The 14,886-nt window shown below is 40.2% G+C and overlaps 1 protein-coding gene across 6 annotated transcripts in view; it reads left to right on the plus strand.

Annotated features, from left to right (window-relative positions):
* The window catches only part of LOC100664667 (zinc finger protein OZF-like), a 49,471-nt gene that overhangs the window by 17,855 nt on the left and 16,730 nt on the right, over positions 1-14,886 (plus strand). For all 6 annotated transcript variants that reach the window (XM_064280848.1, XM_064280846.1, XM_064280849.1 and 3 more), the window contains exons 2-3: positions 8,978-9,049; positions 13,863-13,948. In XM_064280848.1, coding sequence (XP_064136918.1) covers positions 13,937-13,948 — 12 coding nt within the window. In that variant the 5' untranslated portion in view covers positions 8,978-9,049; positions 13,863-13,936. The remainder of the gene's footprint in view (positions 1-8,977; positions 9,050-13,862; positions 13,949-14,886) is intronic.

Below are 14,886 nucleotides of genomic sequence, written 5' to 3' on the forward strand. Positions count from 1 at the left end.
TGTCCTTTATTTCTTTTCCTTGCCTTATTGCTCTAGCTAGGACTTCTAGCACAATGTTAAGTGATATAGGTGATAAAGGTGATCCTTGTCTTGTTCCTCTTCTTAAGGGGAATGTTTTTAGCCATTCTCCATTAAGAATGATGTTAGCTGTTGATTTTATATAGATGCCCTTTATTATGTTGAGGAATTTGCATTCTGAACCTGTTTTATTGAGAGTTTTTTTAATCAGGAATGGGTGTTGGACCTTCTCGAATGCCTTTTCTGCAGCTATTGAGATGATCACGTGATTTTTTTAAAAATTTACATGCTGGATTATGTTGATTGATTTTCTAATGTTGAACCATTCTTTCATACCTGGTATGAATCCCACTTGGTCGTGGTATATCATTTTTTTGATACGATATTGAATTCTATTGGCTAGATTTTTGTTGAGAATTTTTGCATCTATATTCATGAGAGGTAATAGTCTGTAATTTTCCTTTTTTGTGGTGTCTTTGTTTTGGTATCAGGGTTATGTTGGCTTCAAAGAATGAATTCGGAAGCATCCCTTCCTTTTCAGTGGTCTGAGATAGTTTGAGTAGTTTTGGTATAAGCTCTTCTCCGAATGTTTGGTAGAATTCTCCAGTAACGCCATCTGGGCCAAGACTTTTTTTGTTGGGAATTTTTTAAATCATCTCTTCAATTCCTTCTCTTATTATGAGTCTGTTAAGATTTTCTACCTCAGTTTGTGTTAGTTTAGGTAGGTAGTGTGTTTCTAGAAATTTCTCCATTTCCTGTAGGTTTTCAAATTTATTGGAGCACTGTTTCTCATAGTACTCTGTTATGATCCTATTTATTTCAGTTCAGTCTGTCCTAATGTTCCCCATTTTGTTTCTTCTTTGGGTTATTTGTGTCCGCTCTTGTTTTTCTTTTGTCAGTTTGGCCATTGGTTTGTCGATTTTGTTGGTCCTTTCATAAAACCAGCTTTTGGTTTTGTTGATTCTGTTGTTTTTCTATTCTCTATTTCATTTATTTCTGCTCTGGTCTTTATTATTTCCTTTCTTCTGGTGGCTGTGGGCTTATTTTGCTGTTCTTTTTCTATTTGTTTGAGTTGTACGGCTAATGTTTTGAGTTTTGTCCCTTCTTTTTTGATGTGTGCGTGTATTCGTAAAATTGATCTCTGAGTACTGCCTTTGCTGCCCCAGAGGTTTTGGTATGATGTGTTTTCATTCTCGTTTGATTCTAGGAATATTTTTTATTCCCTCTTTGATTTCTTCTGTTACCTCGTGGTTTTTATCTAGGTTGGTATCTGGTTGATGCTGTCTTATATCCTAGATTCAGGTTGTTGTCTGATGTTGTTTCTTTTACAGAAGAACTCCTTGTAGTAACTCTTGAAAGTTTAGTTTTTACATATTCCCTTAACTTCTCTTTATCTGGAAATGTCCTGATTTTCGCCATCATATTTGAACAAGTGTTTTGCAGGATTTATTTTTCTTGACTGTCTTTTTTTTCTCTCAAGATTTTATATGTGCCATCCCATTACCTTCTTGTCTGCATGGTTTCTGCCGAGTAATCCAAGCTTAGTCTTATTGTTTCCCCTTTGTATGTGACTTCATTTTTCTCAAGCTGTTCTCAGAATTGTTTCATTGTCTTCAGTTTTAGCAAATGTGATTATGATATGTCTTGGTGATTTTCTTTTGGGGGTCTATCCTATATGGGGTGTGCTGAGCCTCTTGAATGGGTCCAGCAGGGGAGGAGAGGTGGGAATGGGTACTTTGTGGCAAGAACTGGGTTCAACAAGTTGTAGCTGGGCATAGTATAGGGCTGCGTCTGGGGGACTGCATCACTGCTGCTCAGGGGTGCTGCACTCAGTGCATAGTGCAGATATGCAGGAGAGAAAGGAGAAGGTGTAATGTGTGGAGCTAGCTGGATGTGTGAAGGAAGAGGATAAAGAGGGAGAAACAGAAGCAAAAAGGAAAAACAAAAAATGAAGGAGAAAACAAAACATAAAAAGTAAATAAAATGGCAACACGTTAGGGTTCATTGGGTGGGGGCAGGACAGACCTGGCAGAGTCATGTTCCAGTCGCACTTCAGCCCAGTGGTGTGGCTCAGCCTGTCAAGAAGGTGTATGGGCAGTGCATGGGCTAAGTGGGTGGGGGAAAGAGGCGGAAAGAAGAAATCAACCAAAAAACAAATACATAAAAAAAAAAATAAAGACAACAACAAAAAAGAAAAACAGATAGTGGTGGCAGAGCCAGCTGTTGGGGCAGCCGGAATTGGGGTGTCGAACTGATGTCTCTCACCGGGTGGCATGTCAAGCTTGTCAGGAGGGCAGGAGGCAGTACAGGGCCTAGGTGGGAGGGAGAAGGAAAAGAGAGAAGGGTTAGATAAAGAGATATAAAAAAATATGGCTCTGAAGAAACTGGCCTGTGGGGGCAGTGCAACCTGGGGAGGCTGTTTGCCAAAGGCTCTCTAACTGAGTGGTACAGCACAGCCTGCCAAGAAGCAGGGGAGGCAGCACATGGGGTTGATGGGTGGGTAAAAGGAAACGGAAGGGAGAGAGAGAGAAGAAACAAAAATAAAACAAGTGGTGCTGAGGGAACCAGTTGGTGACAGTGGTACAGACCTTGGGAGGCACGTGCAGTGGCTCTCCAGCTGAATGGTGCAGCACAGCCCCTCGAGAAGGGGTGGGGGCAGTGCACAGGGCTGGGTGGGTGGGAAAAAGGAAAGGAGAGAGAAGAAACAGAAAAAACAAACAAACAAAAAAATCTCAACCCATCAGTAGAGGGAGGGAATGGCACACAGGGCTAGCCAGGTGGGACAAAGGAAAGGAAGGAAGGGAGAGAGAAAGAAACAAACAAAAAAGCCAAAAAAGCAGTATCAACAAACAAAGAAACAAGCAAGGAAAAACTAACCAAAACAGAAACAAAAAATGGTGCTGAAGGGGCTGCTGGTGGGGGTGGACAGGTCCCACCCTTGGGGCAATGAGCTGATGTCTCTCCAGCTGAGCAACCTTGGCCCGTTGGAAGGCTGTGAAGGCCTTGTACCGGGAAGATGTGTGGGGGTTGGGAAAGCCTGTATCCCTGGTTACCAGGGGCTCTGTCTTCTGCTGGGAGCTCTGTGAAGCTGCCTTCCTTTGCTCCCTGTCCCCAGTCCTTGGTGGACCTGCTGCATTAGCTGGTAGGGGAACTTCACTCTGTAGCTCCTCTGTTCTCTGTCAGCTTTTTATTCCATTCGGTGTTTGATCGAGTTCTTCATTCCTTCATTTGATACTTAGGGTTCCAGGATTGATGTTTGTATCTGTTTTATTTACTTTTTCGGGTCTTTGTTGCAGTGGGACAGCATGATGCTTCTGTCTATAGTGCCATGTTGGCTCCACCTCCCAAACCCTTATCATATTATGATCCCAAATATTTTCTCCCATTCTGTAGGTTGTGCCTTGCACTTTGTCGATAAAATTTTGTGGTACACAAACGTTTTTAGTTTTGATGAAGTCCAATCTATTTTTTAATTTATTCCTTGTTATTTGGTGTCATATCTAAGAAGCCATTGTTGAAAACTAGGGCCCAAAGCTATATATTGTTCTAAGGCTTTTATGTTTTACTTCTTAACACTTAGATCTTTGATTCATTTTGAGTTAATTTTGACATGTGTTGTGAGATGTGGTTTCAACTTCATTCTTTTGGTATGTGGAGATCCAGTTGTCTCAGCAGCATTTGTTGAAGAGAGTTTTGTTTTGTTTTGCTTTTTAATTTTCCATATTTTGGTTCCTTTTTTTTTTTCAATTGTGCTTTAGGTGTAAGTTTACAGCTCAAATCAATTTCTCATTCAAAAATTTATACACACATTGGTTTGTGACATTTGTTGTAATTCCCACAATATGACAGCATACTTCTCCTTTCCACCCTGGGTTCTCTGTGTCCATTCGATGAGTTCTGTCCCTTTCTACCTTTTCATCCTGCTCCTGGACACAAGCTGCCCATTTGGTCTTGTATATCTTGTTGAACTGAGAAACACATTGCTCACGTGTATTATTTTTTTGTTTTATAGTCCTGTCTAATATTTGTCTGAAGAGTAGGCTTTGGGAATGGTTTTAGTTCTCCATTAACAGCACATCTGGCGCCATAGTTTTGGGGATTCCTCCGGTCTCTGTCAGACCATTAAATCTGGTCTTTTTATGTAAATTTGAATTCTGTTCTGCATTTTTCTCCTGCTTTGTCTGACATTCTCTGTTGTGTTCCCTACTAGGGCAGTCATTGGTGGTAGCTGGGCAGCATCTAGTTCTTCTGGTTTCAGGTTGGTAGAAGAGAGCATTTTTTCCCCATTAAATGGACTTAGCGCCCTTGTGGAAAATCAGTTGGCCATAAATGTATGGGTTCCTTTCTGGACTCTCAGTTGGTCTTTGTGTTGTTCATTATACTGGTATCTGACTGTTTTGACTACTGTAGCTTTACATTTTGTAATTGGGAAATATGAGTCCTCCTACTTTGTTATTGTTTTCTCAGTTTCTTGTTAACTACAGTTATATTAGCAGACGTACTAATATCATTATTGTGATCAATCAGTGGAAAAAATAAACATTCTTATTTTTATAATTGTGAAAAAATTGCATAATTTTAAAAATTGAAAAATACCAGAGGAAAATGATTACATGGCGCTTTTAATCTCAACAATGATAGAACCATGTGGAGCCTTTTATTTGTTTCTCTTTATTTTTATAGAGTTAGATATTCTGGATGTACCCTCTTTTTGGGCTCAGTTTGCCGTTGGGGTCTTGATGAGTAGTTTAGCCACTTCATGTCAAATGCAAACCTTCATTCAAAACAAGCGGATTTTCCTAGTTTAGAATCTTTTTTTTCCTAAAGGATTAATACATGCCAGGACTGTGCTCTTCTTTCCCTCTAGCTTGAAGCTGAAAAAGTGGGAGTAGATCCGGTTTCAGAGGTCACAGTTTGATTCTTACTGACCAAGAGGAGGCAACCAAGTAGTTGAGATATGGACACTTGGTTATGAGTGGACTCAGACACAAAACCCTTCCCATGGTCTACATGAGGCACTAAGGACTGCATGACTCTGAAACCTAACATCTCCAAAACAGGGGCCTCAAAATCTTACCCCAGGAAATGTTCTTCTTACCTAGCTTTCTCATACTGGTAGATGGCACCAGCATCCACTCCGTAGATTAAGGGAAATACTCAGCCCACCTCTATCCTCTTTTTCTATCATCCTCCACCTACAGGAAAGCAAGAAGTCTTGTTGGAAATTCTAGCCAATAGAATTCAACAACATATCAAAAAAATAATTCACCATGACCAAGTGGGATTCATACCAGGTATGCAGGGATGGTTCAGCATTAGAAAAACAATGTAATCCAACACATAAATAAAACAGAATCAAGAATCACATGATTTTATCAATTGATGCAGAAAAGGCATTTGACAAAGTTCAACACCCATTCATGATAAAAACTCAGCAAAATACTAATAGAAGAAAAATTCCTCAACATAATAAAGGGCATTTATACAAAGCCAACAGCCGATATCACCCTAAATGGAGAGAGCCTGAAAGCATTCCCATTGAGATCGGGAACCAGACAAGGATACCCTTTATCACCAATCTTATTCAACATTGTGTTGGAGGTCCTAGCCAGAGCAATTAGGCTAGATAAAAAAATAAAGGGCATCCAGATTGGCAAGGAAGAAGTAAAAGCATCTCTATTTGCAGATGACATGATCTTATACAAGAAAACCTTAAGGAATCCTCCAGAAAACTTCTGAAACTAATAGAAGAGTTCAGCAGAGTATCGGGATACAAGATAAACATACAAAAATCAGTCGGATTCCTCTACACCAATAAAAAGAACATCGAAGAGGAAATCACCAAATTAATGCCATTTACAGTAGCCCCCAAGAAGATAAAATACTTAGGAATAAATCTTACCAGAAATGTAAAAGACTTATACAAAGAAAACGACAGTACACTTCTGCAGGAAACCAAAAGAGACTTACATAAGTAGAAGAACATACCTTGCTCATGGATAGGAAGACTTAACATTATAAAAATGTCCGTTCTACCAAAAGCAATCTATACATTTAATGTAATTCCGATCCAAATCCCAACAACATTCTTTAATGAGATGGAGAAACAAATCACCAATTTCATATGGAAGGAAAAGAGTCCCCGGATAAATAAGGCATTACTGAAAAAGAAGAACAAAGTGGGAGGCCTTGCTTTACCTGAGTTCAGAACCTGTTATACCACCACAGTAGTCAAAACAGCCTGGTACTGGTACAACAACAGATACATAGACCAATGGAACAGAATTGAGAATCCAGACATAAATCCATCCACATATGAGCAGTTGATATTTGACAAAGGTCCCAAAACAGTTAACTGGGGAAAAGAAAAAATGGTGCTGGCATAACTGGATATCCATCTGCAAAAAAATGAAACAAGACCCATACCTCACTCCATGCACAAAAACAAGCTCAAAATGGAGCAAAGACCTAAATATACAATCTAAAACGATAAAGATCATGGAAGAAAAAGTAGGGACAACATTAGGAGCCCTAATACGTGGCATAAACAGTGTACAAAACATTATTAAGAATGCAAAAGAAAAATTAGATAACTGGGAGCTCCTAAAAATCAAACACCTATGCTCATTCAAAGACTTCACCAAAAGAGTAAAAAGATTACCTACAGACTGGGAAAAAGTTTTTAGCTATGACATATCTGATCAGCACCTGATCTCTAAAATCTACATGATACTGCAAAAACTCAACTGCAAAAAGACAAATAACCCAATTTAAAAATGGGCAAAAGATATGAATGGACAGTTCACTAAGGAAGATGTTCAGGTAGCTAAGAGATACATGAGGAAATGTTCACGATCATTAGCCATTAGAGAAATGCAGATCAACACTACAATGAGATTTCATCTCACTCCAACAAGGCTGGCATTAATCTGAAAAACACAAAATAATAAATGTTGGAGAGGCTGTGGAGAGATTAGAACACTTACACACTGCTGATAGGAATGTGAAATGGTACAACCACTTTGGAAATCAATTTGGCGCTTCCTTAAAAAGCTAGAAATTGAACTACCATACGATCCAGCAATCCCACTCCTTGGAATATATCCTAGAGAAACAAGAGCCTTTACACAAACAGATATATGCACACCCATGTTTATTGCAGCACTGTTTACAATAGCAAAAACATGGAAGCAACCAAGGTGCCCATCAACGGTTGAATGGGTAAATAAATGATGGTATAGTCACACAATGGAATACTACACATCGATAAAAAACAGTGATTAATCTGTGAAACATTTCATAACATGGAAGAACCAGGAAGGCATTATGCTGAGTGAAATTAGTCAGTTGCAAAAGGACAAATATTGTATAAGACCACTATTATAAGAGCTTGAGAAATAGTTGAAACTGAGAAGAAAACATTCTTTTGTGGTTAGGAGAGAGAGGGAGGGAAGGAGGGAGGGAGGGAGGGAGGGAGAGAGAGGTATTCACTAATTAGATAGTAGATAAGAACTACTTTAGGTGAGGGGAAAGACAGCACACAGTACGGGGGAGGTCAACACAACTGGACTAAACTAAAACAAGTTTCCTGAATAAATTGAATGCTTCAAAGGTCAGCATAGTAGGGGCGGGGCTTTGGGGACCATGGTTTCAGGGGACATCTAAGTCAATTGGCATAATAAAATCTATTAAGAAAACATTCTGCATCTCACTTTGAAGAGTGGCATCTGGGGTCTTAAACCCTAGGAAGCAGCCATCTAAGATGCATCAATTGGTCTCAACCCACCTGGAACAAAGAACGAAGAACACCAAGAACACAAGGCAACTACAAGCCCAAGAGACAGAAAGGGCCACATAAACCAAGGACTACATCATCCTGAGACCAGAAGAACTAGATGGTGCCCAGCTACAGCTGTTAACTGCCCTGATAGGGAACACAACAGAGAACCCCTGAAGGAGCAGGAGAGCAGTGGGATGGAGACCCCAAATTCTCATAAAAAGACCAGACTTAATGGTCTCACTGAGACTAGAAGGACCCTAGTGGTCATGGCCCCCAGACCCTCTGTTGGCCCAGGACAGGAACCATTCCCAAAGCCAACTCTTCAGACATGGATTGAACTGGACAATGGGTTGGAGAGGGATGCTGGTGAGGAGTGAGCTTCTTGGATCAGGTGGACACTTGAGACCACATTGGCATATCCTGCCTGGAGGGGAGATGAGAGAGTAGAGGGTAGAAGAGAGAGACTGGAGGGAGAGAGCAGGCTATCTCATTAGGGGGAGAGTAATTGGGAGTATGTAGCAAGGTGTATATAAGTTTTTATGTGAGAGACTGACTTGATTTGTAAACTTGCATTTAAAGCACAATGAAAATTAAAAAAATTTTTTAAAGTCTTGTTGGTTTATAACCAAAATATAACCACCATCTTAATGGTTGCAACCCCTAGTCCAAGCTACTCTGAGAGACCTACCTTATGAAAAGAGCTTCTGAATTTTTCCTACTTTTTGTCATAGGAAGGTGTATTCTCCACTTAGCAGCAAGTGGTCCTGTTGAAAACGTAAACTGTGTATCAATCACATGTAGAATAAAATCCACATATGTTACCTTGGCCAACAAGATCTTTCACGGCCAGGCTTCCTTTCACACTCTGGCTTAAGTTTTTAGTACTCATCCTCATGTTAAGTGAGCTCTTGACACATTTTTTAAAAATCCTTGCAAAGGTGTTGAGATTTTCCGTGCCATTCAGCCTTTGCACCTGGTATTTTCCCTGAATCTATGAAAACTTTTTACCACAGGAATCCCATCATTCAGGTCTCACTACAAACGTCACCTCCTCAGAGAGCGTCCCTCTCCCCTGAGTTACTCCCACTCATTCCATGTTTAACTATCACTGTACTTTCCAGAATGAGGTAAATCCAATTAAGGTTGACAGCTTTTATCAACTCTTTTTCTATGTGACAGGCTTGCAGCAAACAAAAGACTGAAGCTCTGCATTGTGGTAATGGCAGCTTTCACACCTGTACACCGTCTCAGGTATGTTGGTTCCTTAGGGTTCCAATGAGTGTACTGGAGCTGCTACGTCCAATAGCAACATGTGGCTATTTCAATTAAAGTTAATTGAAACTAAAAACACTTAGTGTTTTTTAGGTGTAACTAAGTTCTTTTGTTACAGTAGTCACGTTAGGTGCTAAATATCTACATGTTACTAGTGGCTATCATATTGGACTGTAGAAACAGAACATGGCTGTCATCACAGAAAGTTCCATTGGATAGTGCTTCTCAAGAGTATATGCAACAAGTGATGATGTGTGTGTGTGTGATTATTCTGTGTGTGTCTTCAGTGGTCAGTGTCATAGGTCAGAAGGAATAAGAAAATTAAATACATAGTGCCCACCCATTGATCAAGGAGACCTGGCGGCACAGTGGCTACATGCTCAGTTCCTTACTGAAAAGTTGGTTGTTTGAACCCATCAACACCTCCGAGTGCACTGCTTCCATTAAGATTATAGGCTGGGAAACCCTATGGAGCAGTTCTACCCTGTCATGTAGGGTTGCTATGAGTCAGAATCAACTTGAAGGCAACAGGTTGTTTTTTTTTTAACCCGTAGATTTCAAGTCTAGTATAGAAAAACCAAAAACCAAACCCGTTGCCATCGAGTCAAGACAGTCTTAATAAATAATGAGAAACAAGGACATTGATAATGTGAAAATAGAACCTAATCCGAGAGTCAGGTTAGACTGCTTGGAAGGGAAAACTATTTAAGCGAAGATTTAAAAAATGTAGTTTATCTACGTACCTGGTTGAGCAGGGTTGATAGGATGTGGAATGAGTAGGGATGGAAAGAGTATTTTCTTTGGAAAAATTAATGTGTAAATTCTTGAGGCAGCAGAGAACCCACTATCATCCATTCTTTGATGAGTGTCAGCTGAGGTTGAAACACAGAAAACAAAGTGGGAGGTGCTGTGAGCCACACTGGAGGAAGCTATTGTAGTAGGCGGTTTAGAACCCTGCTGACTACTCAGCTTTTGTAACGGCCAGTGGACAACCACTGATGGGTATTTAGCAGGAGCGAGTGTGAGTATATTTGTGATTGCAAACAGAACACACCAGTTCCTGTACTGGAAATAGATTTTGGAAATGACAACCATAAATGAATGAAATCAAGCAGTTGTTATGAACACGTTAAGGAGGAATGTGAAGTGGCCTAGACGTGGAAGATGGTTCTGAATCAGTGGAATGATCCAATGTAGGTGTAGATGGTTCAAAGGGTATCAATTGTTAGAATGTTCATCCTTCAGTTACAGGCTATAGAGCAGTGAGTGCTTGTCAAAATTGAATGTGGATGTGGATAACAGGGGAACTTGTTAAAATGCAGATTTTGATTCAGCAGGTCTGGGATGGGACTTAAGATTCTATAAATCTAACAAGCTCCCAGTTTATGCTGAAAATCGTAAGTATAGAAATAAAGATATGGATTAAAATTACACTGCTCTTAGAAAGAATTTATTAAAGGACTCAGGAAGCATCAAAAGAAAATGGTAGGAATACACAAAGTCACTGTACCAAAAAGAATTGATCAACGTTTAACCATTTCAGAAGGTAGCATATAATCAGGAACCAATGGTATTGAAGGAAGAGGTCCAAGCTGCTCTGAAAACATTGGCTAAAAACAAGAATCCAGGAATTGTTGGATTTCCAACTGATATGCTACAACTCATGGATGCAGCCCTGGAAGTGCTCACTTGTCCATGCCAAGAAATTTGGAAGACAGTTACCTGGCCAGCCGACTGGAAGAGTTCCATATTTATGCCTATTCCAAATAAAGGTGATCCAACTGAATGCAGAAATTATCGAACAATATTATTAATATCACACACAAGTAAAATTTTGCTGAAGATCATTCAAAAGCGGCTGCAGCTGTACATCAATAGGGAACTGCCAGAAATTCAAGCCGGATACATAAGAGGACATGGAATAAGGGATATCATCACTGATGTCAGATGGATCCTGGCTGAAAGCAGAGAATACCAGAAAGTTGTTTGCTTGTGTTTTATTGACTATGCAAAGGCATTTGACTTTGTGGGTCATAACAAATTATAGATAACATTGAGAAGAATGAGAATTCCAAAACACTTAATTGTGCTCATGAGGAACCTATACATAGGCCAAGAGGCAGTTGTTTGAATAGAACAAGGGAGTACTTTGTGGTTTAAAGTCAGGAAAGGTGTGCATCAGGATTCTAACCTTTTGCCATGCTTACTCAGTACGTATGCTGAGCACATGATCTGAGAAGCTGGACTATCTGAAGAAGAACAGTGCATCAGGATTGGAGGAAGACTCATTAACAACCTGCATTATGTAGATGACACAACCTTACTTGCTGAAAGTGAAGAAATACAGTGCTTACTGATGAAGATCAAAGACCACAGCCTTCAGTATGGATTATACCTCAACATAAAGAAAACAAAAACCCTTGCAACTGGACCAATAAGCAACATCATGATAAAACAGAGAAAAGATTTGAAGTTGTCAAGGATTTCATTTTACTTGGCTCCACAATCAACACTCATGGAAGCAGCAGTCAAGAAATCAAAAGATGCATTGCATTGGCCAAATATGCTGCAAAAGTGTTAAAAATTATAGATGTCACCATGAAGAGTAAGGTTTATCTGACCCAAGCCATGGTGTTTTCAGCTGCCTCATATGCATGTGAAAACTGTATAATAAATAAGGAAGACGAAAGAATTAACCCTTTGAATTATGGTATTGATTAAGAATATTAATACACCATAAACTGCCAAAACAATGAACAAACCTGTCTTGGAAAAAGTACAGTCTGAATGCTCCTTAGAAGTAAGGATGGCAAGACTTCATCTCACGTACTTTGGACATGTTATCAGGAAGGTACAGTCCCTGAAGGACATCATGCTTGGTAGAGGGTCAGTAAAAAAGAGGAAGACCCTTAACGAGATGGATTGATGCAGTGGCTCTAACAGTGATCTAAAGCCTAACAATTGTGAGGATGGTGCAGGACCAGGCACTGTTTTGTTCTGTTTTGCATAGGTGTTGTCATGGATTGAATTATGTCCCCCCGAAAAATGAATATATCAACTTCATTTAGGCCATGATTCCCAGTATTCTGTGGTTGTCCTCCATTTTGTGATTGTAATTTTATGTTAAAGAGGATTAGGGTGGGATTTTAACACCATTACCAGGTCACATCCCTGATCCAATGTTAAGAGAGTTTCTTTGGTGTAGGGCCTGCACCACCTTTTATCTCTCAAGAGATAAAAGGAAAGGGAAGCTAGCAGAGAGTGGGGAGCTCATACTACCAAGAAAGCAGCACCGGGAGCAAAGCACGCCCTTTAGACCTGAGGTTCCTGCACGGAGATGTTCCCAGACCAAGGGACGACTGATGACAAGGACCCTCAAGCCGACAGAGAGAGAAAGCCTTACCCTGGATCTGGCGCCCTGAATTTAGACTTCTAGCCTACTAGACCGTGAGAGAATAAACTTCTCTTTGTTAAAGCCATCCATTTGTAGTATTTCTGTTATAGCAGCACTAGATGACTAAGACAGGTGTTGTACACCTAACAACAACAACATTAGAGAGAATAGTAAAAAAAAAAAAAAAAAGGGTAATGCCTAAAGCGGGGACACTGGTGTAAAAACCATGCAAGAAATAGAATATTTATACCGAGAGAGCTGGAGATGGAGTCAGCTGCATGGGCAGGTGGTGTGGAAAGAAATGGGAACAGCAGTGAGAGACAGCTCTTTAGAAAAAATTAATAATTTTCTGATTTTTGGTTCTTTGATTCAGTATAAGGTTGAAAGAGAAAGTGTTTGGGAATCCTCTCATACTTCTAGACATCTTGAGGACTACTGTCATGGCTGATTGAGAAGGAAAAAAAAAAGACGGGAAGAAAAATGTTAATTGTAAAATCAATGGGAAAAATATTGATCAGATATTACAGTGCTGTATATGAAATGAAAATTGAACAAATACAAATCAAGAGTCTTAACTGCATATAATAAAAAATCAGTGATGATCGATGAGTTCATTCACCAAACTTAGAAAATATGTTCTCCCTCAAAATTCAGTCATATTGAGATCAAATTAATAGTGTGTTGATCTACAAGGGACAAAGTTACATAGATGAACCCACAACCTCAACTTTGGACCCCTTACATCCTAGAGGAAATCAAGTTTTTGTGCCTTACCAGGCCTGGATGCTTCTCATGCTCTGAGATAAGTAAATTCCTCCATCTGTGGTCTGGTTGTAAACCCTGATGGAGTAGTGGTTAAGGGCTATGGCTGCTAACCAAAAGGTTGGCAGTTCAGATCCACCAGGCACTCCTTAGAAACCGTATGGGGCAGTTCTGCTCTGTACTATAGGGTCACTATGAGTCAAAACTGACTCGACAGCAGTGGGTTTTTTGGGGGGTCTGCTTGCCAGAAGGAAGAGTCCCATAGAACTGCATGAAGAATACAGGCAAGTACCCTGGAAGGCTAGAGCCTATTCTACCTTAAATGCAAATACCCTCAGGGTAGGGAGCCCTGGTGGCACAGTGGTTAAGAGCTATGGCTACTAACCAAAAGCTCCATAGTTAGAATGTGTCAGCTGCTCCTTGGAAACCCTGTGGGGCAGCTCTACTCTGTCCTATAGGGCTGTTGAGTTGGATGTGACATTTTTGTTTGTTTATTTGTTTTGTTTTTGGTTTCATAGTAGAGCATTCCCTTGAGCCAGGGAGGAAGTTCTGCCTAGGGATACAGCTGACGGCCAAGAACCTGTCACTACGTCCTTACTCAATACTGTTTTCTTCCTCATCCTTCTCTCATTTTAGGTTCAAGGCGTGCTACAGAGGGAACTAATCCAGTTTATGCCTCTGGAGACCTAGGGTGACCGTCCTGCACAGCCATGCATTCACAAGTAAGGATTTCAACTGCTCTGGCTGTGTAGACCATTCATCTGCCTCCAAACTGCCTAGTGGCTCTGATTTCCACTCCCATCCCTCTTACTGAACTGGCTTTTGGGGCTTAGAGAGGGCATTCACTTATACTTCCAGAAGCTGGAGCAAGGAAATGGCGAATACCATAGAGAACTGGGTTATTCTCTGTGAGGCCAGATAAGAATTATTGGGATCCAGATGAGTGCTCCTGACCCTGAGGTTGCTCAGTGAGGTAAAAGAGTGGCAGAAAATGCCAAGGGACTGATCCCTAGGAGGAATCTTAAGGCTCTGCTCCACTGTCAGTGGGCCCTTCTCCTACACATATATGGTTTTTCAAGGCTTGCGTGCCTGAGTTTACCTTCCTTATGTAACTCTCAGAGCTGGCACCATGGGGCCTTAACATCCCCACCCTTGGCCTTGGTGCTCTGTGTTGAATGACAAAATCTCCTGATGAGAGCCTAATTTTTTAGAAGGATCTGGAAGACTCCTACTACATTTAACATATTATGCCAGAACCCCTAATGTATTAAATTATCTAGCCGTTTTGAAGACATCCTCCTGAGTGAGATAAAAATGGATGGTAAAGACTGATATCCCTGGTCACTGTGTTTAAACAGCTCTGAGGTACAGTTTTGTGATTTACTCTGGTGCATTAGACCATTCCATAACAAATAGGCCTTAAGTGATTAAATCTTAAGTGTTTTTTTGCTTGTGAATAGGAATTCCTAGAAAAACATTAAATATCACATTTGATTTGTATTATGTTTAAAAGTAAAATTGTTGTTTTCTAATAGATAATCCCTTCACAGTTCAAATCTCAATGTGAACTTCATTAAAAAGGATATTTTGTGAAGACTTAGGCCTACTCTTGTCATCATCCAGACCATTCTTATTTCACTTTAGATAGCCACCTTTATTG

This window comes from Loxodonta africana, chromosome 3 (assembly GCF_030014295.1).
Source record: "Loxodonta africana isolate mLoxAfr1 chromosome 3, mLoxAfr1.hap2, whole genome shotgun sequence".
NCBI classification, from domain to species: Eukaryota; Metazoa; Chordata; class Mammalia; order Proboscidea; family Elephantidae; genus Loxodonta; species Loxodonta africana.